Here is a 26,532-nt window from a genome sequence, read left to right as displayed (position 1 = left end):
AAGTAATCTGTTTTAATATTTTATTATGGTGTTATCATTTTATTAACAGTGATTCAAGTGACTGCAGGATTCATAGTCTACCTCAGCCGTTGTGGTTTCATAAAGCTAATGTAATATTTAACATACTGACCTCTGCTAGCCATCATATTATAACATGTCATTCTTTATAATGTCATAAAGAGATTGTTCCAATGTGATTATTCTATATTAGGAAATAGACAGTGTAAAAAGTACAGTGCAGAGTGCAAGAGTAAAAGTATCATAATAATAGTCTGATACATTTTATAGTAAAGTATCTCAATGTTTACTACTGAGATAATTACATTTATATAAATCCCCTAATATTAATTACCATCATTGCTGGCACTAGTACTATATTTTCGACAATAAAAAACCTTGAGTTCCATGTTAAAAATGTTACCCAGGCCTGCTTTTACCATCTTCGAAACATTGCTAAAATTAAGTCAATTCTCTCTCCCCAAGATCTGGAAAAAATTATGCATGCCTTCGTCTCCTCCCTTCTTGATTATTGCAACGGACTCTACACCACCCTAAATCGTTCTTCACTATCCCGACTTCAACTTGTACAAAATACTGCAGCCAGAATCCTCACCAACACTAACCGCAGAGCACACATAAGCCCGGTGTTAGCTTCTCTTCATTGGCTACCTATCAAAGCTAGAATAGATTTTAAAATACTTAAGCGTTGCATGGGCTGGCCCCGCATTACATTATTGACCTGTTGCCCCCTAAACCCAATGCACGATTCCTTAGATCCTCTAACAAGGGCCTTCTGGAAGTCCCTGTGTCCAATCTAAAGATGAAGGGAGATCGGGCCTTCGCAGTGGTGGCTCCTACCTTGTGGAACGCCTTACCTTTGCCTTTAAAATCTGCTGTGTCAGTCGACAGTTTTAAACGTACGTTGAAAACACATCTGTTTCAAATTAATTTTACTCCATGATGTTTTTATTGTCCTGGGTTTCTTTTTGTATTGTATTTTTGTATTTTTTATCTTGTTAAATTTTTTACGCTGTTACTTGTTAATTCTTTTTTGTTTATACTGTAAAGCACTTGTTTCGAAAGGTGCTATACAAATAAAGTTTACTTACTTACTTACTTACTTACTATTACTAATATGATTAATATATCATCATCATCTTCTTTCATAATTTTCATCCCACAATTTTGTAACCCATTTTTTCACCCCGTGCCATTTGCCTATGTAATCCTGGGCTCTGCTCTCCCTCTGCTGCGCCTGGGGAGACAACGGACTGACCTCATGCTTCCTGTATATCATCATCATCATCATCATCATCATCATGTTTAACTATGTGGTTCCAGAGTTACACTGATCTTCCATGGTAACATCTTCAGAGGGACAGTACAACTATTGTTAATGTATGGAAAGAGTGTGTCAGTGAAAGTCTGTGTGAAGGTGTGTATGTGTGTGTTAGTATCAGGATCAGAGAAGGACAGCTTTCCTTTGTTCCAGTCCAGCTGGACTCTGATCTTCTTGGGGTTCTGCTTCACTGAGAGGACAGTGACTGACCCTGTTGATGAGTATGCTCTGTATTTACCTTCATAAAAACATATGCTCCAGCGTTGACTGTTACGTTCCACTTGGTTAACAGTGATCACTTTGAGTTTCACTGCTATTTCTTGGATTAGATTATGGTCTCCATTTCCCTTCCTCTGAAAAGACTCTGCTGACACACCCAGTGCCCACCATGTGTTGTCTCCAACCTCAACATCCCAGCTGTGAGTCCCAGAGTTAAAGCCCTCAGAACCCAGGACACGGTGCCAGTAGTCAAACCTCTCTGGGTTGTCAGGAAGCTGCTGTTCATCTCCCCATCTCACACTGGTCAGATCATCAGACAGGATGAGTCGTGGATGGGCAGTGTTGGGGTCCAGAATGACAGGAGTGTAGGAGACAATGTCCTTCATCTTGTCCAAGACTCTGAAGGTCAGGTTCTTCAGGTGTTTGGTCTCGTCTATCAGTGCTCCTGAGACCGGCTGTGGGTCCTGCAGTGTGAACTGGACTCTTTCCACCGTGGTCTTGTAGTTCTGCAGGAATGAGATGTGTTCAGCTCTCAGATCCTCCTCTATGGCTCTGATTGTGTCTGAAAGGGTTGATATGTCTCTGTTCAGACCCTCAATCTTCTCCTTCATCATCTGAGTCTTCTGCTGCTCTTCCTCCCTCAGTGCAGTGATCCTGGCCTCCTCTTCCTCTTGTAGAAACTGATGCATCTTCTTAAACTGTTCCTTCATCTGCATCTCTGTGTGCCGGGCTCGGACCTTAATGTGTTCTGCTGTTTGGTCACAGTTTGTTTTCACTTTATTAAAGACCTCCAGTTTCTCCAGTAAAGGCTTCAGTATTTTCTGGACTTTATCCTTGTGTTCCAGTGCAGCTTCATCGATGGGTCTGAATCTGTGGTTGATGTGTTTTTTAGAATCTCTACACAAAAAACACACTGGCTGTTGACATTGCAGACAGAACAGTTTGAGTTTCTCAGCATGCAGACTGCAGAGAACCTCAGACCCTGTTGAAGCTCTCTGATGTCTCTCCTGTATGAAGGCCTCACACAGGTTCTTCAGAGCCAGGTTTCTGGGTGGATCCACTGAATGTCTCTCCTTACAAACTGGACATTCTTTTATTATCTTCTCTCTCCACCATTTTTGCAGACAGGCTTTACAGAAGCTGTGGCTGCACGACAGGAGAACAGGATCTTTAAAGATGTCACGACACACAGGACAGGAATAATCCTCTTCTGAGAGAGACGACTTAGATGCCATTTTACAAACGCACTGCTCAAGACACAAAATCAGCCAGTCATTAGTGATAAAACTCCCTCTTCTAGAGTTTGCAGATGAAGTTCATTTTCGGCAAATCCAGGTTCTTGTTAAAGTTCATTCAGCAGGTTCCAGTGGTCTGTGAGGAGTGTGCTGTAAAGTTTCTATTTATGTTTCCTATTTCTGTCTGCCGAGTCTGATGGGGCGGAGGTTTGGCACACAACAGAAGTGTTGCAAAGTTCATAGACACACACACATAAAGGCACGCACGCACGCACGCACGCACGCACGCACGCACGCACGCACAAACGCACGCACAAACGCACGCACGCACGCACGCACGCACGCACAGTTTAACCATTTACTTACCGGTATGTCCACACATATTTTAGGTGCAGTAAAGGTAACATTCATAAAATCATGGATATGGTTCGGATTCTGATGTCTGACATCAGGATTTTCCGGAACTGGCACTGTGTCTGCATAGATCTCCATATATGGGCATAAAATGGATGCAGACAGACAGATACAGATATCTCCATATATGGGCATAAATGGACACAGGCAAACAGATGGTCAAAGATCTCCATATATGGGCATAAAGTGGACGCAGACAGACGGATACAGATATGGGCATAAATGGACACAGGCAGACAGATGGTCAAAACGGGTCCTATGAAAACAGGTATAATGGGGTTTGCATTGAAGGGCGGGGCATTCATTCCCTATTTACATTGTTCCGAGTTGGCCAGGTCGCCGACTAGACGCTGGGCCGCAGCTTCTAGTATAATCAATTCCCAACATACGCCCAAACCTGTTGTTTTTGGGGAGCGCTAACATACTAAAATACAAGCTTGCATCGCGTCTCAGATGCGACATTTGTGAGCTTGGAGGTCTGCTATTCTAGGCCATTCTCTGCTCACGTCAGAGCATAAATTAGGCTCGATGGACTGCAGCTGCACGAGCAAGACCAGGCTCTGGTGCCATGATCATAAAGCGTTCCCTCCGTTATATGGCGGCAAATGAAGGTGGAGTTTGAAGGACAACTGTTTTGAATCGATCAGGCATTCTTCCTCCAGAAGGATGAGGCATTCTCCCCCCCCATTGGGGAGAAAAACAGCATCTGAAAGTTTGATGGAATGCATCTTTTACACATGAGTGCAGTGACCACTTATCCATTGCATCTTCTCTATCCACTCTTGTCCTTCTAAAATGTAAATCATCGCTGTGAGTGTGTGTGTCCATATACGCATTCATGCAATTGTAGCTACATTTGTACAAGTGTCTGTATTATTAATGTAGACACTTTGACAAATGTTCAATTGCATTCATTTAAGTAGGTGTTTTAGTGTTCAACAAACTGAAAATAGGTGCTCTTTGGAGTGGGACGTAACAATTTAAGTTCATTTCCTTTGTAGAATCCATTTCACAAGTAAGTAATGGAGATTCCATTGTGTCAGGGACACAATGAAGTCACTAAAGGGTGTGCTATCCTCAAGTGTTGGTTGTAAATTGTGCCTTAGTAGTGCCATAAGGCCTTTGCTGTTGCCTTGTTGCATGTTTGTGTACAATGACCAGAGCCGTGCAGAGAATGTTAGAGAGGAAGGGGCTAACATTTCTAAAGGGGCCTTTTGGTGAAAATACAGAAATAGCAGACTTCCAAAGCGTTGCGTTGTGAGCTTGGAGATCTGCTATTTTCGGTGTTTGATACCACACTGAACTAAGCATAATCAAGACAATTCTGGAGAAGTGATGTAAAGGCATGGCTTTCTACACAGAGAGGGCAATTCTTTCAACATAAGATGATGCATTCAAGTTCAGGATGCTTCCTTCAGGTATGGCATGGAAAGAGGGCATTGCATTTCTTTCACCATAGTAAAAACTGCATTCATGGTCTGGAGAGGGCACTTTTTACAGACGGATACAAGGGCAGGGGCTCAAGCCCCCTTTGATGTCTATGTGTGCACGTGCCTGATAATGACTCAGCATCCATATTAACTAAAATGCATCTAAAATATTCTGTATTTCATTACGTTTTATTTTATTCTTATTTGATGTCTTGACCAACAGTATGTATACTTGATACTTTTTGACAATAAAAAGTAATGTTTTTAAATGAATCACTACTAGTGTGACGTTTTCTTTTTGACCTTACAATGTGGTTGAGGATTCTGTGAAATTTTGCACGCACATTTCCACTAGGTCAAGGAACACATATGCCACCGTTTTCACATTGGCTTGTTATAGCGCCACCTGCAGGTCAACTTATACAAAACGCAAGAGCACTGCTTCTAGTTTTACACTCTGGACGCTAGGTTGATTTGATTGATTGAATACTTTATTAACAGATTGTAAATAGAATGATTAATTATTCAATAATTCCAAAAGAATAACACAAAAAGACCTAAGGGATAGAAGAATCAGAACACATTGGCTGCTGCTGTACACATAACTTCAGATGCCCAAAGTCACATAACATATGACGAATAATTCAGCCAGACTGATATATTGATCTGGCTCTAGCCTAAATTTACATAACATGGATTAATATAATCATGCATGGATTTATTGAGCATGTATTTACATGGCAGTCAATGCATTTGTAAAGTAAAAACTCCTGTGGGAGAGGTGTCTTGCATCCCATCAGGTAAGGACCAGTCATTGACAAAGTACTTTTTTTCCCTTCCTAGAAAAGTTTTTAGGCGTCAAAATACATTATATTTGTCTATAGACACGTGGACAAATATACACTGCATTCGAATGAATATAGATATATAAACATTTTTTTCAAACATTTTCAAGATTTTTTAAAAGATTATCAAAAACAGCACATGTACAAGCTCACAGCACGGCCTGAAGGTGACGTGCTGTGAGCTTGTAGATCTGGTATTCTTTATAAACTACTGTTCTAATCTAAAGCACTACAACTCATATCTAAAATGACAGATGCTCTCCCTGTTTTAATGGGATAAACAATTCAGTTAAAAACAAATAATTGTTTAGTCAAGCGACATTTCAAAAGAGCAACGTGACATATTTACATTTAGATCCCCAATACCTCCAAGTAAGCAGTTTTAATATTTTATTATGGTTTTATTATTTAATTATCAGTGATTCAAGTGACTGCAGGGTTTGTAGTCTTCCTCAGCCATTGTGGTTCCATAAAACTAATGTAATGTAATATTAAACATACTGACCTCTGCAATCATATTATATAACATGTCATACTTTATAATGTCAAAGAGATTATTCCAATGTGATGATTCTATATTAGGAAATAGACAGTGTAAAAAGTACAGTGCAGTTAAGTGCAAGAGTAAAAGTACCATAATAATAGTCTGATACATTTTATAGTATCTCGATGTTTACTACTGAGATAATTACATTTCTATGAATCCCCTAATATTAATTAATGTTGGCACTAGTACTATTACTAATATGATTAATACATCATCATCATCATCATCATCATCATCATCATGTCTAACTACTATGTGGTGAAAAAGGAGAGCAGACATGCACATCCCAAGGTGCTGAGCGACGACTAGATACTGAAAAGAAATAAATGAATGCTCGCACACTGAGGGCTCCAATGCAACACTTGTGCTTTATTGCTCCAAATAAAAAACTGACTTTCTGAGCCCACAGCTCTTCTTCAAACTACTATGTGGTTCCAGAGTTACACTGATCTTCCATGGTAACATCTTCAGAGGGACAGTATGACCAGTGGCAATGAATGGAAAGAGTGTGTCAGTGAAAGTGTGTGTGAAGGTGTGTATGTGTGTGTTAGTATCAGGATCAGAGAAGGACAGCTTTCCTTTTTTCCAGTCCAGCTGGACTCTGATCTTCTTGGGGTTCTGCTTCACTGAGAGATCAGTGTCTGACCCTGGTGAGGAGAATGCTATATATTTACCGTGAGATAACCATATGCTCCAGTATTGACCCCCTCCTTCTCCCTTCCTCTGAAAAAACTCTGCTGACACACCCAGTCCCCAGTGTGTACTGTCTCCAACCTCAAAATCCCAGCTGTGAGTCCCAGAGTTAAAGCCCTCCGAACCCAGGACACGGTGCCAGTAGTCAAACCTCTCTGGGTTGTCAGGAAGACTCTTTCCACTGTGGTCTTGTAGTTCTGCAGGAATGAGATGTGTTCATCTCTCAGATCCTCCTCTATGGCTCTGATTGTGTCTGAAAGGGTTGATATGTCTCTGTTCAGATCCTCAATCTTCTCCTTCACCATCTGAGTCTTCTGCTGCTCTTCCTCCCTCAGTGCAGTGATCCTGGCCTCCTCTTCCTCTTGTAGAAACTGATGCATCTTCTTAAACTGTTCCTTCATCTGCATCTCTGTGTGCCGAGCCCGGAACTTAATCTGTTCTGCTGTTTGGTCACAGTTTGTTTTCACTTTATTAAAATCCTCAAGTTTCTCTTGTAAAGTCTTCAGTGATTTCTGGACCTCCTCCTTGTGTTCCGGTGCAGCCTCATCGATGGGTCTGAAACTGTGTTTGGTGTGTTTCTTAGAATCTCGACACACAAAACACACGGTCAGTTGACATTCCAGACAGAACAGTTTGAGTTTCTCAGCATGCAGACTGCAGAGAACCTCAGACCCTGTTGAAGCTCTCTGATGTCTCTCCTGTATGAAGGCCTCACACAGGTTCTTCAGAGCCAGGTTTCTGGGTGGATCCACTGAATGTCTCTCCTTACAAACTGGACATTCTTTTATTACCTTCTCTCTCCACCATTCCTGCAGACAGGCTTTACAGAAGCTGTGGCTACATGGCAGAACAACAGGATCTATAAAGATGTCACAACACACAGGACATGAATAATCCTCTTCTGGGCGAGATGCGTTGGAAGCCATTTGGTCTCAGTGTGTAGCTTCAAATACGCTGCTCAAGCCAGGAAATCAGCCAGTTAGTGGTGGTAAAACTCCCTCCTCTAGAATGTTCTCTGAAGTTTACTTTCACTTTGAATGGTGGTTCTTGTTAAAGTCCATTCAGCTGACAGAGTCAGCAGCAGGTTCCAGTGGTCTGGGTCAGTATTCTCTCCTGTAGCTGTGGAAAGACAGTCTGTCCTCCTCACTGTAATTGTGTTTGATCTGAACGTGAATCTTATGGTCTTATACTGTATGAATCTGGCAAAGTCTGGGTGGAGCTTTGACACACAAGGAAACTATTTCATATAGTTTGTGCCTCAAGCCATCAGGTACAAATCGTTGTCAAACAAGTCTTCACTTGCATGGCATTTATGGGAAAGTAGGTTAGATCATGGACACACTGTGTGTGTGTGTGTGTGTGTGTGTGTGTGTGTGTGTGTGTGTGTGTGTGTGTGTGTGTGTGTGTGTGTGTGTGTGTGTGTGTGTGTGTACACAAGGAGTGTGTTATACGTTTCCTTTCCCTGATTCCTCTGAGCCAGATTGGGGAGGAGCTTTGACACACCAACAGACCTGTTGCCACACACACACACACACACACACACACACACACACACACACACACACACACACACACACACACACACACACACACACACACACACACACACACTCTCTCTCTCTCTCTCTCTCTCTCTCTCTCTCTCTCTCTCTCTCTCTCTCTCTTAGAATAGGGAACATTAGAGAAAACAGAATAAAAGGTTATGTTCTTATTGTCTCAAACGCAACTGTGACTGTGTAGGCTAAATATTAACTCTTTCACACACTGACAGCAGAGACAGTGCTGCTCATCAGGGGCAGTCAGTGGTTCAGTGTGTTGTTATATTCTCTACAGTGGTTTTCAAACTTTTTGTGGCCAAGAAACACCAATGGGCAAATGTACTTCTAGGTCAGGGGTCTTCAACAGGTGGTCCTCAGGGGGTCCACCAAATCTTTGTGTGATGGGGAACATAAGCCGGAAATATTTTCTGCGAAAATAGCTGAAGAGGAGAATCCTCCTGAGACTAAAAATAACACTCTGTACACGCTGATGTAAAGACATGGTTCTCTGCTACAATGTATTAGTTACAGAATGGTGCAGACAGAGACATAGCAGAGAGCATAGTATTAGTTGTATTAGTTACAGAATGGTGCAGACAGAGACATAGCAGAGAGCATAGTATTAGTTGTATTAGTTACAGAATGGTGCAGACAGAGACATAGCAGAGAGCATAGTATTAGTTGTATTAGTTACAGAATGGTACAGACAGAGACATAGCAGAGAGCATAGTCATAGACTCTGAATCTGGGCGCTGGCTTCACATGGCTATAGTTATTCACCTCATTAACATATTACATGAGTTCATGTCATACAATCATTGGTTACCATGATGGAGAATGATTGGTCTGGTTCTCCTGTTTCAGACAGCCTTCATACCCACGTGTTCCCACTCACTTGCATGCAAGCGTGTGGTGTGTGCATGAGGAGCGAGCACATGACTGTTTTGGCACTGTTTAGTACATTTAATATTTTCTATCGTGAGTTTTGTTCCTTCTCCCCAGAATAATCATCTGTTCTCCCCACATTCCAAACCTTTAACTCCCAGAGATGTGTTGGTTCTGTGTTGTATATGAGAGCTAACTCTATAACTTTGTAGGAGTAAAGATTATTGGTTTCTGCGTCTCGCTCCTTCATAGCCTCTGCACTGTAATACACATTAAAGCTGCACTATGTAACTTTCTCCTTCTGTCCCAGATTTGAACCCGGTTTCTTGCATATGTGCTGTACCTTTTTACCATTGAACCATCATCTCAATGGTAAGCCGGCCTGCTTGCTCAGGGGATAAATTGAATCTTGACCATCAGTTCAAACTTTGTGTCTGATCCTGTGTCTAGGTGAGTCATGACCTTTGACACCATCTAAATGTCTCAATAGAAGAGCAGGGAACATTCCATGCAGATTGGACAAAATAACATTTTATTCATAAAAAGAAAAGTTACAAAATGCCATGTTAACATGAATCCAAGTTATAATAGAAAGGATAATGTGAGAATAAAAAAAAACATTCATTAACACAACACTGATCTTTATAAAGCTGTCTATGAAATATATGAAAACGTTTAATCTGCAACACAATAGTGTGGGGTCCCTGCTTCATCTCTCTCTCAGCTAGAGGTCCTTGGCCTGAAAAACCTCAAAGACCGCTATTCTAGGGGATAGAATGTGACTGTATTTGGAAACCTTCGTGCACAACGTACTGTTAAAATACATGTTTTGTATTGTGTAATAATTTGTAGTTGACACAACTGGGCCTGCCACGGCAGGTGTCGGTCCCGGGAAGTGTATTCGCTCTTTCTGACATGTGTGTGTGTGTGTGTGTGTGTGTGTGTGTGTGTGTGTGTGTGTGTGTGTGTGCATATAAAAACGTATACATTGCCCGCCACAACCGCATTGTCGACATAGTGTCTGATGCAGCTAGAAAATGTATGCCATCTAGTGCGGCATTGTATAAACACTCAAGAGTGTTACCGGATTGGTTTGGCTGTGCTTGTGATTGCTGGCATTTGCTGGCATCCCAAATACAACAGACATTGTTAAAAGTGCCAGAGCTCTCAGATTGCAGTTTATGTCTCCATATTAGTGCACATAAAGTGGAGACTCTCATCACAGCTGACAGGCCCCCTAAACATTAGCAGTGTTGTAGTCTCACCTACAGCCACACCATCACATTCAAAGCATGAAGGAAACAATTCCCAAGCAGAAGCATTGCACATATTGTAGTGTGGTCCTTCATGTTGGAGCAGGAGGTATCAGGAGCTTTTCAAAGCACTGGGTGAAGGCAGCAACACAACTAATGGTTGTATTTTTGTTATGTCTGTCGTTCAGAAACCACTGTATGTAGGAACTGAACTACTCTGATAAGTAGTGAGCATGGAGTCTCCTCAGTGTTTTGGATGTTTTGACTTTTGTTGAAAATATTGAGTTGACATTTTCTTTCTGTTTTACAACATAAAATCAAAGAAAGCACCAAGTTGTCCACAAAGCTACCTCCCTCTCTTAAAATAAAGATAAAAGATAAAACTATCTACTGGTCTCTATAGTGTTTATGATGTCCATGTTGTAGTAGTTTAAATCAACTAGTGATAGACATGTTGTTTATGACATGGTGTAGAAGGGACCTACAGTAGCTGTGTAGAACAGAGGTTGTATGAGCTGCATGTATAGCTTACTAGAACAAGAACACTACACCTTCACTGACACTAGAGGGAGCCAACAGCACACAGGGTGAGGCTGAGGACTGGGAATATTTGAACACATTTTATACTTGTTTAAACAACTTAAACCATGTTTACTTTGTTTACATTTGTCCCTCAGGGCTCTATTCTTGGTCCCCTGCTTTTGTCCTTCTAAATCATCACTGTGAGTGTGCGTGTCCATATGCACAGTGCACACACACGCATACATGCATACATTTGTATATGTGTCTATTAATGTAGACACGTGGACAAATGTACGTACAATTGCATTCATTTAATAGTGTTCAAGTATCTGTGTGCGTGCATTTGTGTGCATGCGCCCGCACACGTTCGTGTGTGTTACTGAGTCAACCAAACTATAAAATAATAATAGATAGGTTTGTCTCCTCATAGTAGATTAATGACAGTTTGTTCCCATGTTCATTTCTCAGCGGAGCTGCTTGAAAACATCAGCATAGTCAAATCACTTGCTGGATGGAGCATCCAGGTTTTTACCTCAAAACTTTGATCTAAGGACACAAAAACAATGCGTTTGACTTCACATCCATTTCAATACAATTATTATAAAATGTATGATTTAACCACATATTGTGGGAATGTCATAATAGTGTAGGCTATACGGTATGTGCGTTGGCTCTCGCTAACGTGCCTGGTACTTTGGCTGACTGGTCAGCGTGCATACCTGGCAAATCGGGGTCCCGGGTTCGCCTCCCGGCCGTGACGCTACATTGGTGGCAGCGGTACAGAGGGGAAGTATTCATCCCCGGCGGCGGTGTAGACCTGTCCGGCTAGTAGTCGACGACTGTTCCCCCCTGAGTTGCGTTTGAACCCCCCGGTTTCAAAGTCGATCTTAGATCCTGGCCGGCGCGTGTGGTCGCGCTTCCAGGTAGAGGGGACGACTGTAGGCTATACGGTATGTGCGTTGGCTCTCGCCAACGTACCTGGCACTTTGGCTGACTGGTCAGCGTGCATACCTGGCAAATCGGGGTCCCGGGTTCGCCTCCCGGCCGTGACGCTACAATAGTAATAGTAAAGATACAAAAACAGGGATAACGGCTCACAGCGTGTTGCAGCATAGGTCTACTACACATGAGCTTGTAGAGCAGCTATTTTTGGTGAAGTATTGAGGGTTTAAGTGTTTAAATATCTGAAAATACACATTAGCATGAACCCGCATATTAATAGAAAAAGTGAGTAAACAAAGAAACAAACAACAATGTATGTACGCAACACCATAATAATGCTGCATTACAAACAAGTGTATGAAGCTACTGAAACTGTTCTATGAATATGAAAATGTTGAATCTTCAACACAAAGTTATACAATATGTAGTGGAGGTCCCTGCTGTGTATCTCTCTCAGCTAAAAGCTAACAATGCAACACGTGAGCTTGTAGATCTGCTATTTTCGGTTAATGTTCCCCTCAGAAAAGGAATGCTCAGGTTCAAGTTGTAAGAAATAGATTTGCACACAGTTGCTCCATTCAAAGGTTTTTATAGACATCCTCCTGAGTGACGTTTGGAGGAGAAAGCTCTTCTTCAGACTCCAAAGTCAAAGTGCAGTAAGAAGACAACAATTATACTGATGAATTGGGCTTTGAAGTGTTTCAACTGTCAGTAAGTGGTTCCCAAAGTTTTTAGTTCAAGGCCCAAAAGAGAAATAAGCAGTACGAATAGCAGATCTACAAGCTTATAGATCTGCTATTTTCACTACTTCCTAAAAAATATTTGTAGTTATTTATGGAAATGATTAGACATTTTATTTTATTCATGAAATACTTTTGAAAATGTTAGAATTGAATAAAATGTTTTTAATAGTTGTTTTTGCTTTTTTGTTTCAACTCTCTTAAATCTTTTGAAATAATTATATATATATTTTTAAATGTAAGAATAAAAACAAAATGCTATATTTACTCGCGACTCATACAAATTGGTCCATGACCCAAACATGGGTCCCACTGTTAAGGAACCAGTGCTGTAAGTGATACTGCACTAATCTGTTCTTGAGGTAAATCTTTATCCCCTATAATCATGAACGATGATTTGACCTTTGCTTTGAGACAAATAAATAACGTAGTTACTGCACTTTTATATCTATTTCTTGCCCTTTGACCTTGTGATCTTTTGAATTCAGCACCTGCCTTTAAAGGGTCTGTGTGGATGTGTCCTGATTCAAGTTGTCATTTTTGTAGAAGACCACCCATTTTCAATATTGAACCATGTCCATGTCATTAATATACCTTAGAGGAGTTGAAAATGGGTGGTCTTCCCCTTTAATATCAATGTAAAATGTTCTCCTACTTCATATGAATGTATTTCTCAGATTCCCTATGGAAGAAATTAAAGTGTAAACTGAATACTTTAACCCATTAAGACCTGAGGCAGATTATACAAATGCCTTTTAAAACAGTGGTTCTCAAAATGTTTTTATGCCAAGGACCCCCTAAATTATAAGTATTTGGGCCGTAGGACTCACCCATCTGAGAATATCCCCACAGAAGAATAAATCTAAATATTAGAAGTTTTTCAAACACTTTCAAGATTTTTCTAAAGATTTTCAAAAGCAGCAGATGTACAAGCTCGCAGCGCAGCATGAAGGTGACGGGCTGTGAGCGTGTAGATCTGGTATATTTTTAGAACTACACTGTTCTTAAGCAAATCTAAATAACTAAAACTAAAATCTAAAAAGGACAAATGCTTTCCTGATTTTAATGGGATTAACAATTCAGTTAAAAACAAATAATTGTTTTACCAAGCGACATTTCAAAAGAGCAACATGACATATTTAGACCCACAATCCCTTTTCTGTTTTAATATTTTTATTATGGTGTTATCATTTTATTAACAGTGATTCAAGTGACTGCAGGGTTCATAGTCTACCTCACCCATTCTGGTTTCAACTAATGTAATATTAAACACACTGACCTCTGCTAGCCATCATATTATAACATGTCATTCTTTATATTGTCATAAAGAGATTGTTCCAATGTGTTGATTCTATATTAGGAAACAGAAAGTGTAAAAAGTACAGTACAGTTAAGTGCAAAGGTAAAAGTATCATAATAATACTCTGATAAATGTTATAGTACAGTATCTCGATGTTTACTACTGAGATAATTACCTTTCTATGAATCCCCTAATATTAATTACCATTATTGTTGGCACTATTACTATAACTAATATGATTAATACATCATCATCATCATCATCGTCGTCGTCGTCGTCGTGGTCGTCGTCGTCGTCGTCGTCGTCGTCATCATCATCATCATGTCTAACCACGTGGTTCCAGAGTTACACTGACCTTCCATGGTAACATCTCCAGAGGGACAGTAAGAACAGTGCCAATGAATGGAAAGAGTGTGTCAGTGAAAGTGTGTGTGAAGGTGTGTATGTGTGTGTTAGTATCAGGATCAGAGAAGGACAGCTTTCCTTTGTTCCAGTCCAGCTGGACTCTGATCTTCTTGGGGTTCTGCTTCACTGAGAGATCAGTGAGTGACCCTGTTGATGAGTATGCTGTGTATTTACCTTCATATAAATATATGCTCCAGTGTTGACCCCCTCCCCGACCCTTCCTCTGATAAGACTCTGCTGACACACCCAGTGCCCATAATGTATTGTCTCCAACCTCAACATCCCAGCTGTGAGTCCCAGAGTTAAAGCCCTCAGAACCCAGGGCACGGTGCCAGTAGTCAAACCTCTCTGGGTTGTCAGGAAGCTGCTGTTTCTCTCCACATCTCACACTGGTCAGATCATCAGACAGGATGATTTCTGGATGGGCAGTGTTGGGGTCCAGAATGACAGGAGTGTAGGAGACAATGTCCTTCATCTTGTCCCAGACTCTGAAGGTCAGGTTCTTCAGGTGTTTGGTCTCGTCTATCAGTACTCCTGAGACCGGCTGTGGGTCCTGCAGTGTGAACTGGACTCTTTCCACTGTGGTCTTGTAGTTCTGCAGGAATGAGATGTGTTCAGCTCTCAGATCCTCCTCTATGGCTCTGATTGTGTCTGAAAGGGTTGACATGTCTCTGTTCAGACCCTCAATCTTCTCCTTCACCATCTGAGTCTTCTGCTGCTCTTCCTCCCTCAGTGCAGTGATCCTGGCCTCCTCTTCCTCTTGTAGAAACTGATGCATCTTCTTAAACTGTTCCTTCATCTGCATCTCTGTGTGCCGGGCCCGGACCTTAATGTGTTCTGCTGTTTGGTCACAGTTTGTTTTAACTTTATTAAAGACCTCTAGTTTCTCTTGTAAAGGCTTCAATGCTTTCTGGACTTCCTCCTTGTGATCCAGTGCAGCTTCATCGATGGGTCTGAATCTGTGGTTGATGTGTTTTTTAGAATCACAACACACAAGACACACGGACAGTTGACATTCCAGACAGAACAGTTTGAGTTTCTCAGCATGCAGACCGCAGAGAACCTCAGACCCTGTTGAAGCTCTCTGATGTCTCTCCTGTATGAAGGCCTCACACAGGTTCTTCAGAGCCAGGTTTCTGGGTGGATCCACTGACTGTCTCTCCTTACAAACTGGACATTCTTTTATTACCTTCTCTCTCCACCATTCCTGCAGACAGGCTTTACAGAAGCTGTGGCTGCAGGACAGGAGAACAGGATCTTTAAAGATGTCACAACACACAGGACAGGAAAAATCCTCTTCTGAGAAAGATGACTTGGATGCCATTTTGTCTGTGAATGAAGCAACAAACGCTCAATAAAGGAAATCAGCCAGTCAGTGGTGGTAACACTCCCTCCTCTAGAATGTTCCCTGAAGTTTACTTTCCCTTTGAATCGTAGTTCTTGTTAAAGTCCATTCAGCTGACAGAGTCAGCAGCAGGTTCCAGTGGTCTGGGTCAGTATTCTCTCCTGTAGCTGTGGAAAGACAGTCTGTCCTCCTCACTGTAATTGTGTTTGATCTGAACGTGAATCTTATGGTCTTATACTGTATGAATCTGGCAAAGTCTGGGTGGAGCTTTGACACACAAGGAAACTATTTCATATAGTTTGTGCCTCAAGCCATCAGGTACAAATCGTTGTCAAACAAGTCTTCACTTGCATGGCATTTATGGGAAAGTAGGTTAGATCATGGACACACTGTGTGTGTGTGTGTGTGTGTGTGTGTGTGTGTGTGTGTGTGTGTGTGTGTGTGTGTGTGTGTGTGTGTGTGTGTGTGTGTGTGTGTGTGTGTGTGTGTGTGTGTGTGTGTGTGGACACAAGGAGTGTGTTATACGTTTCCTTTCCCTGATTCCTCTGAGTCAGATTGGGGAGGAGCTTTGACACACCAACAGACCTGTTGCCACACACACACACACACACACACACACACACACACACACACACACACACACACACACACACACACACACACACACACACACACACACACACACACACACACACACACTCTCTCTCTCTCTCTCTCTCTCTCTCTCTCTCTCTCTCTCTCTCTCTCTCTCTCTCTCTTAGAATAGGGAACATTAGAGAAAACAGAATAAAAGGTTATGTTCTTATTGTCTCAAACGCAACTGTGACTGTGTAGGCTAAATATTAACTCTTTCACACACTGACATCAGAGACAGTCCTGCTCATCAGGGGCAGTCAGTGGTTCACTGTGTTGTTATATTCTCTACAGTGGTTTTCAAACATTTTGTGGGCACAATGGCAAATGTACTTCTAGGACAGGGGTCTTCAACAGGGGGTCCTCAGGGGGTCCGCCAAATCTTTGTGTGATGGGGAACAAAAGCCGGAAAGAGGAGAATCCTCCTGGGACTACAAATAACACTCTGTACACGCTGATGTAAAGTCATGGTTCTCTGCTACAATGTATTAGTTACAGAATGGTGCAGACAGAGACATAGCAGAGAGCATAGTATTAGTTGTTGCGACCGAAGGTCGCATATACTCTGAAGAACCGTGTCGCTTGAGTGTCCTTCCTTCCTTCCGTATCCTCGTGACCGTCCGTATCCTCTGTGATGTCAGTGTGATGTCAGCGAGTTGTGACATCACCTCCTGTACAGGGCGGCTACACGAAATGAGGATAACATGGAGATAGTCCAGTCCATCATGTCATATGGGACTACCGTCATAGAAAGTAGCCATTGTTAGGCCGGAGTCATTGGCTGTCTAAACATGGAGATGTGGATAACACTATATATGGAGATAGTCTAGTCCAATATGTCATATGGGACTACCGTCATAGACAGTAGCCATTGTTAATCCGGAGTCAATGGCTGACTGTCTGTACAGGAAGTGATGTCACATGACATACTTTTTATGCCCATATATGAGTCCTAACATGGAGATGTGGATAACACTATATATGGAGATAGTCTAGTCCAATATGTCATATGGAACTACCGTCATAGACAGTAGCTATTGTTAGGTCGAAGTCAATGGCTGTCTGTCTGACTGTCTCTACAGGAAGTGATGTCACATGACATACTTTTTATGCCCATATATGAGTCCTTCTGTACCACATCTCCATGTTTAGGCAAACTCCACACAGAAAGGCCCTATCGCCAACCCTTACTAAGTAGCATACATTTACAACATACCTTCTCCAAAAACATCAATATTGAACTCCATAATGTATATGGATACATACATGTATTTTTATTAATAAAGGATAAAATAAAATTTAAATGCCATAGATGGGCATTCCCAAAAGCAAAATCCCTTTATGCCCATATATGGGGATTTCTGATGTCATCAATCTCTGGCCCTAACTAGCTCAAAAGCCTGCTTTACTCTGATTTACACCCTACCTTTCTAGATGATGACCTATTGGGTATACACTTATGTCCAAATATAGAAATCCCAAGGCATCAAACCCAAGCTTGGCTTTACTAATTAACATACGTTTTATGCCCATATATGGAGATCCCTGTCCCAATGTTATCAATATTAAGGACATATCTGGAAATGCCCATATTTGGTAATGTCCACATATGGGCATGTTTTGACATAACATAGTCAGGGCCCTATCGCTCACACCCTAGGTTGGGTTGGCGTGTTCTCCCCGTGTCTCCTAGGCAGTGGTGCAGTGGTGATTCAATGTTTGGGGGGTCGCGGACGTCGCTCGACACCTACTATACAGGTCTATTGATATGCAAATCGGCTAGTTTCTTTGTTAAACGGTTGTCAATGTGTGAACTTCGGTGGGTGCGAGACCCCGGCTCAAAAAAGATATGGGTCGTCGGGGGCGCGCGACCCAAGACCACTGCAACACTGCTCCTAGGGTTGATATCCTCACAAAATTGGTGCAAGTCAATGGCAGCGTTTCCAGAATATCAACAATACCAAGGGCCACCAGGACCGTAGGGCTGTGGACAAGGACTTGCAGCGCATGAACGCCGCACTGGAGCGTGAAAACCAACAGGCCTGATGGAAAATGCGACATGGCCGCAGGCTTTGTGACGTCCCACATCTTATGTGCTGGGCATACTACTAACCGACGCCAAGGACCTCCAGAGGCCATACAAAGAGTATCTAACCCGAGGCCCCTTACTAAGTAGCATACATTTACAACATACCTTCTCCAAAAACATCAATATTGAACTCCATATGTATCTACATACATGTATTTTTATTAATAAAGGATAAAATAAAATAAAAATGCCATATATGTATCCATATACAGTACATATGGAGTTCAATATTGATGTTTTTGGAGAAGGTATGTTGACATTGAACAGGACATATATGAAGCGTGTACCACTGACAGTTGCAACAGGAAACTTAGAGACCTGGAAAAGGGATCCTACTATTGTCCCAAATGCGAAAAGACCTCTCCAAACGTTAAATACAGACTTCGGCTGAAGGTAAAAATTGAAGAATCTGGAGATGTTCAATGGGTGACATGCTTCCACGAAACAGCTGAGGTACTGCTGGGTCACAACATGACTCAGGAATCACTGAAAAATTTCAAAGAGAATGACAAAATTGCATTTGAAGACATATTGAATAAAGTAATCTCAACAAGTCATGTCTTCATAATCAAAGTCAAGGTGACAACATACCAAAATGAGAAACAAATGAACCACACAGTACTGAAAATCAACTGCTGCTCTGGAACACAGGGTAGTGTTCCAAAGATCTAGGCTGATAATCCAGCTTTTGCAGCGTCACAGGTTCAAGTCCTGACTTGCGACCTCAAGTCCCCATCTCTTCCTGTACGGGGCGGCTACACAAGACTAAGAAAGACAAAAAAAGAGAAGAATAAAAAAGAAAAAAAGAAGGAGGAGGATAAAGATACCAAAAGGAGAGAGAAGAAAGGGTGGATGAGGTACAATGTGCGGTATCCTCCTCTGATCTGATACGGGCGGCTGGACTTAGATCACCTATGAAAGGATGTCCATGAAAGAATGTCCATCCACCTGGAGAAAAGAAAATGTAACAAGGAGGTGGCAACGGGGTGGCCAGATAAAGTTATTAGGCCTGGATCCAACTTTAAGTCGACGCACATGATTCCAGAAGTGTAGTGCTTATTCGCTCTTTTATCAAACCGTACTTAGAATTTAACATATTTTCTAAAGTAAATATGGGGGCTGCTGTGTTAAGAACGTTTCGTTGTCAAGCTCAATGTTGGGCATTTGGACCTATACATGGAGAAATGGAGCGAATCTGTTTGGCCTAAACATGGAGATGTGGATAACACTATATATGGAGATAGTCTAGTACATCATGTCATATGGGACTACCGTCATAGACAGTAGCCATTGTTAGCTCGGAGTTAGTCTCGCGTGGCCAGACGGTTGCCTCTGCGATTTGGTCAAATGCTCCCAGCATACAGTCTGGCAAACCGGGGAAGAAACGGCGAGTGCGAGGATGAAGCGGAAATGAAGCCCCCACGTCACTTCCGCTTCAGTCTCACATCACACATATTTATTATTATATAAATAAAAATCATATAAACATGTTTAGCTTGCTGCTTAGCAGAAATGACATTTTAAAATATATTTTATTGAACGGTAATGCCCGTTTCCGATACTCGCCGTTAGGGAGCTGCTGTTCCAGACTCTATATAGCATTCAGAGATTGTGGAATAGTTGTCTGGCTACGCGAGACTAGGTCGGAGTCAATGGCTGTCTGTCTGACTGTCTGTACAGGAAGTGATGTCACATGACATACTTTTTATGCCCATATATCCTTCTGTACCACATCTCCATGTTTATACCCAGGGGGCAAAGGAAGGTGTGCTGCATTTGCTCCGACATACAAAGTTGTCCACCAGAAATATTATCTATGACCCAGTAGGATCACAACCTATATGGACAACCCGGTCAATTTGTACAACAAAGTCCAATATGGCCGCCTCAATATTAGCCCCTATTAGTTTTAATGGGGGGTGAATAGGGCAAAATTTTAAACTGAGGGATATTTCCACGAAACTTCATAGGTTGATCGATGGTATACATATGAACATTTTTTGTATTGCAAGTTTCCATGAAATCCAATATGGCCGCCACAATATGGCCGCCATAATGTAAGGACCCAGAAAATAGGTTTTGCCTCTAACTTCTGAACCAGATGAGCTAGAAACGCAAACTTGGTGTCTATTTCATGGTGTCTGACCATGGGAGACTCAATGGAATAGCTAATTTTATTATTGGGTGTGTCTGGACCTTTATTGTGCATATTTGCAAGATGGTGGACTCCCAAAATAGAGCTTTAACATAATTTCTACCATGATTGTTGACTGCTTTTGCAAATACAAGCAATATGAATCCATTTGCTAAGATTTATGGCACAGAAGGGACTTATACCTTTATTATTCTTGAGTTTGGGATATGTGCAGAGCCTCCGGATACAGGCCGCCAAAACGTTCCCCAATGCGTCCATTTTCCTCCCCAAAATCCCCTACTCCCCCAGTCTCCCTGAGGGAGATAGAGCTCGACTGGACCTGCTTAACAACATAATCGGGGACGGTCCACACATCCCGGCCCTACCGGCCACGAGGTTCGCGACCCGGGGAGACCTAATACATTGGACACAGAACACGGCACTGGCTCTCCTCAACACCTGGAGGGCGGCTTTAAACTGCCAGGGCCCCTCTCTGCTCCAGGGAAAGGGAGGGACGAGGTCTTAAACCTTTCGGAGCACTGTGTCCTTTCCCCGGCACAAATTACCCTACTTAGCAAGGGCCTATCATTCATTCCCACCCTGAACACCACCCCTAGGCCAGACCGCGGGGTCATCCTCGAAGAAACCCGGTCCTATCATAGATCCCTTAGGCTAGTGGCTTTCTTCGGGGATGACTCCGGACCCCCAGTCCGCGTACACCCCCTATACGGCCAAGTCCACCTGGGAGCCGGAGCCTGAGCAAATCCCTGCACCCATACGGAGACTTATCCGTAAGGACCTCCACTCTATTCGGACCCTCCCACCCCCCACCCCAGCACCACACAACCTTACCCGGGAGGAGGTGGAAGCCCTAAACTCCCTCAAAAGAGACCAACAATTGGTCATTAAGCCAGCGGACAAGGGGTCCGTGGTAGTTGTTATGGACAGGGCGCAATATGTGGCGGAGGGAGAGAGACAACTCAACGACACACAATACTATCAGAAAATCCCAGAGCCAAATTTCCCCCTAGCAGCCACAAAATTAAATTCCATTTTGAAAACCCTCTCCAACCAAAACTTCATTACCCGAAAACAATTTAATTACCTTTCGGGTGATGCACCACCACAACCCCGCACAATCTATTTCCTCCCCAAAATTCATAAAGATCCCTCTTCCTGGCCAGTCCCCCGTTCCATTCCCGCAGGAAGACCGATAGTGTCTGACTGCGGGAGTGAAACGGATAGAATTTCCGAATACCTTTCTCAACCCCCTATCTACTCTCCATTCCAGCTACCTTAAGGACACATATGACTTCTTGGCCAAAGTCCGGGCCCTGTCCCTCGGCCCCACGGACCTCTTGTTCTCTATTGACGTGGCCTCCCTGTACACAAATAATGATTCGACACAAGGATTGGCTGCAGTGCGCAAGGCTTTCAATTCAAACCCCCAACCTGATCGCCATGATAATCTCATTCTGGAACTCCTCAGCATAGCCTTGCGCACCAACGAGTTCACATTCAATGGCCAAACGTATTTGCAAGTGAAGGGGGTCGCCATGGGCAAGAAATTTGCGCCAGCCCTGGCGGACCTTTTCATGGCCGAGTGGGAGGCGGGTGCCCTGGCGGGGTTCCCCTTGAAGCCCCTGGCCTACTTCCGCTATTTGGATGACATATGGGGTATCTGGCCCCACTCCCGGGAGTGACCCACCTCAACGCCCACTCATTCAACAGAGGCTTACAGAGGGCGCGGTAGGATGGCTCCAGTGGTGCCACGCCCTCCTCGCAGAACACCTTGACCAACGGGTACAGGAGACCTCACGAGCCCTAGGGGAGCTCCAACAGAACATCCCCTCCACCACCTGGAGAGGGGCTTGCTCTCAAGTGGACCATTCCTTGGAGGACGGACTCAGTCCGGGGGTCATTAGGAGGGTAGAGGCTCTACTGCCCATATTGGGATGCCCGATTGTACCAGAGGACACACGACCCACGACCAAACTCCCCCCTCCCCCGGGACTGTCACACACGCAGAAGGGGTCCTCCAAAAGGCCAGGGAAATCTGCAGAGGCAACATTCTTCCAGAAGGCTACACAGACAAGCTTCTTATCCTTAAGGGGTGTTTCACACCAGTGAACCCCAGTCCCCAAATTCAACAGAGGCTTTAAGACATTAGCAACTTATTGCGACCGTCAGGGAGCAGTTTACTATGAAAACTCCACCGGCCGTCCGTCCGTCGGGCGGTCACACGTCACACGTCACACCTTTGCCCTGCTCATATCTCCGCATCAGTATATAGGGCTTGTTTGTTTATTGTATGACATCACGCCACATCATCAGCTGTGGACTCTGTGATGTCATCGTATCGCATCAGTATATAGGGCTTGTTTGTTTATTGTATGACATCACGCCACATCATCAGCTGTGGACTCTGTGATGTCATCGTATCTCCATATATGGCCATCTCCGTATATGGAGATATAAGTCGTCCATGCCCAAGTATGGGCTGGTGAGGTCAGACTTTGTGTGATGCGTAGGTTATCTCCATATATGGAGATTCAACATTCCAGGCAATGCTCTCTTCCCTGGTGAGAATTGCCCCTTTATATAGAGCTTGTTTGTGTATTGTATGACATCACGCCACATCATCAGCTGTGGACTCTGTGATGTCATCGTATCTCCATATATGGCCATCTCCGTATATGGAGATATAAGTCGTCCATGCCCAAGTATGGGCTGGTGAGGTCAGACTTTGTGTGATGCGTAGGTTATCTCCATATATGGAGATTCAACATTCCAGGTGTAACTATGGCTACCCGTATGACGTGAGAGGTGGAGGTTGTGATATTTGTGGAGATAAGCGACCAACGGTCGCTTATCTCCCGATTAGGGAGTCTTACTGGTCAATAACTCCTCTTGGTGTTCAGGTTGTGATCAGTGGTCTCTTTAAGGATGATGAAAAAAGTAAACTAAAACCAACGTTGGCTTATATTGATTAAAAGTGTCTATTTAGTAGCAGGTGACCTAGCATGTTTCTTGACCAGGTAATTCTTCTTTGATGCTTTAATTGATTAGAGTGATCACTAACCAGCACAGAACAAGTTTGACACTCAGTTCACTGTCCATTTGCAAGCTCAAATGTTAGAAAGGCCACACTGCTCTGACTTAATTGTGTGTATTGCCAGGTCACACTGACTTTTATAAATACCAGCTGTACTGATTGGTCTCTGTCATTGCTTACAGTTTTTACTTTTATCCTGACCACCTAAGTTTGTCCTGCTCACTCCAATTATGCTGTGTGTCGATGAGCTTTTCCCTCTATACGTCCTGGATGTATAGAGGGAAATGAGGGCTAAAATACTTATATAGTTATATTTAAAATATAGGATATATCACCTTTAAGTCTCTTGTGGTCAGAAACCATGCAATAGACACCAACTTTGCATTTCTAGCTCATCTGGTTCAGAAGTTAGAGCCAAACTTATTTTCTGGGAGCTTATATTATGGCGGCCATGTTGTGGCGGCCATATTGGATTTCATGGAAACTTGCAATACAAAAAAAAATCGTATTTATACCATTGATCAACCTGTGAAGTTTCGTGGAAATATCCCTCAGTTCAAGATTTTGCCCTATTCACCCCCCATTAAAACTAATAGGGGCTAATATTGAGGCGGCCATATTGGACTTTGTTGTACAAATTGACCGGGTTGTCCATATAGGTTGTGATCCTACTGGGTCATAGATAATATTTCTGGTGGACAACTTTGTATGTCGGGGCAAATGCAGGTTTCCTAAAAAAAGGCTGGTTTGCCCCCTGGGTATTAGGCAAACTCCACACAGAAAGGCCCTATCGCCAACCGAACCTAGGGTCTGAGCGATAGGGCCTTTCTGTGTGGAGTTTGCGTGTTCTCCCCGTGTCTCCTAGGGTTGATACCCTCACAAAAACATGAACAAACTCCCCCCAGAATGACAACAACTAGAATCGTCAGAGAAACGCTGTGGTTGGCCAGATTGTCAAGAATTGGCGCGACCTCGCCCTTTAGGGCGAGGTTGCATGTCACCCTGAGGTCGCATTCCACCCTTGGGTGTCTTACTAGTATTAGTTACAGAATGGTGCAGACAGAGACATAGCAGAGAGCATAGTCATAGACTCTGAATCTGGGCGCTGGCTTCACATGGCTAGTTATTCACCTCATTAACATATTACATGAGTTCATGTCATACAATCATTGGTTACCATGATGGAGAATGATTGGTCTGGTTCTCCTGTTTCAGACAGCCTTCATACCCACGTGTTCCCACTCACTTGCATGCAAGCGTGTGGTGCATGAGGAGCGAGCACATGACTGTTTTGGCACTGTTTAGTACATTTAATATTTTCTATCGTGAGTTTTGTTCCTTCTCCCCAGAATAATCATCTGTTCTCCCCACATTCCAAACCTTTAACTCCCAGAGATGTGTTGGTTCTGTGTTGTATATTGGAGTGAGAGCTAACTCTATAACTTTGTAGGAGTAAAGATTATTGGTTTCTGCGTCTCGCTCCTTCATAGCCTCTGCACTGTAATACACATTAAAGCTGCACTATGTAACTTTCTCCTTCTGTCCCGGATTTGTACCCGGTTTCTTGCATATGTGCTGTACCTTTTGAACCATCATCTCAATGGTAAGCCGGCCTGCTTGCTCAGGGGATAAATTGAATCTTGACCATCAGTTCAAACTTTGTGTCTGATCCTGTGTCTTGGTGAGTCATGACCTTTGACACCATCTAAATGGCTCAGTAGAAGAGCAGGGAACATTCCATGCAGATTGGACAAAATAATATTTTATTCATAAAAAGAAAAGTTACAAAATGCCATGTTAACATGAATCCAAGTTATAATAGAAAGGATAATGTGAGAATAAATAAAACATTCATTAACACAACACTGATCTCTATAAAGCTGTCTATGAAATATATGAAAACGTTTAATCTGCAACACAATAGTGTGGGGTCCCTGCTTCATCTCTCTCTCTCAGCTAAGGGGTCCTTGGCCTGAAAACCCTCAAAGACCGCTGTTCTAGGGGATAGAATGTGACTGTATTTGGAAACCTTCGTGCACAACGTACTGTTATAATACATGTTTTGTATTGTGTAATGATTTGTAGTTGACACACCTGCATGGGCCTGCCACGGCAGGTGTTGGTCCCGGGAAGTGTATTCGCTCTTTCTGACACCTGGGCTTGTTTCAAGGCAGACCAGTGTTCCTCGTTTGGGAGACACTGGTGTAGACAACACTAAAAGTTCATAATTCATGTTCTATGGCACACTCACACCACCAGCTTTGTGGCACTGTATTGACAAATAAGTAAACAATTGCAGAGCTCCCTGTACAAGCTAGTGTTTTCTTTTTCTCACTTGTGCCTACAACTTGCATGTCCATAGTAAAACCTAACCAACATATGAATAGAGAGTGTGTGTGTGTGTGTGTGTGTGTGTGTGTGTGTGTGTGTGTGTGTGTGTGTGTGTGTGTGTGTGTGTGTGTGTGTGTGTGTGTGTGTGCATATAAAAATGTATACATTGCCCTCCACGACCGCATTGTCGACATAGTGTCTGATGCAGCTAGAAAATGTATGCCATCTAGTGCGGCAATGTATAAACACTCAAGAGTGTTACCGGATTGGTTTGGCTGTGCTTGTGATTGCTGGCATTTGCTGGCATCCCAAATACAACAGACATTGTTTTTGTTGACACCAGTCACAGGGAGCTAATGATTCTGGAGGTGGGATGCGTTTTCGATCTGTATATGGACCAGGCTTTCCAAGATAAGCATTCTAAGTACCAACCATAACAGACTTTGGGTACAGATGTAGATTCTCAATACTCATATTTGGAAGCCTGGCCAGTGGGCCATGTACATAAATTGACCATGAGTGGCCTAACAATAGCTGGCATGACATAGGCCAAGGCCAAACAGTTGTCTAAATATTGCTCTGTTTCAGCAGTTTTGGGCAGCTTGTATGTGTGGAGAAGAATGTGTCATGTTTATCCT

General features: G+C 42.9%; 2 protein-coding genes across 2 annotated transcripts; both read right to left on the bottom strand.

Annotated features, from left to right (window-relative positions):
- Positions 1–1,323: 1,323 nt before the first annotated feature.
- Positions 1,324–7,648, bottom strand: LOC308283071 (E3 ubiquitin-protein ligase TRIM39-like; the record flags this gene model as incomplete). The annotated part of the gene is made up of 2 exons (XM_080723463.1): positions 1,324–2,805; positions 7,040–7,648. 2 exons carry the CDS (start codon positions 7,646–7,648, stop codon positions 1,324–1,326), a joined length of 2,091 nt encoding a protein of 696 aa, XP_080579589.1.
- Positions 7,649–14,227: 6,579 nt separating this feature from the next.
- Positions 14,228–15,631, bottom strand: LOC308283070 (nuclear factor 7, ovary-like; the record flags this gene model as incomplete). Its single annotated transcript, XM_080723462.1, has 1 exon — positions 14,228–15,631. One exon carries the CDS (start codon positions 15,629–15,631, stop codon positions 14,228–14,230), a length of 1,404 nt encoding a protein of 467 aa, XP_080579588.1.
- Positions 15,632–26,532: the final 10,901 nt, after the last annotated feature.

The sequence above is a fragment of the Nannobrachium achirus genome, assembly GCF_963921795.1.
Source record: "Nannobrachium achirus genome assembly, chromosome: 4".
Classification (NCBI taxonomy): Eukaryota; Metazoa; Chordata; class Actinopteri; order Myctophiformes; family Myctophidae; genus Nannobrachium; species Nannobrachium achirus.
Note: the sequence above shows the minus strand (reverse complement) of the source record. Positions and strands in the feature narration are given on the sequence as shown.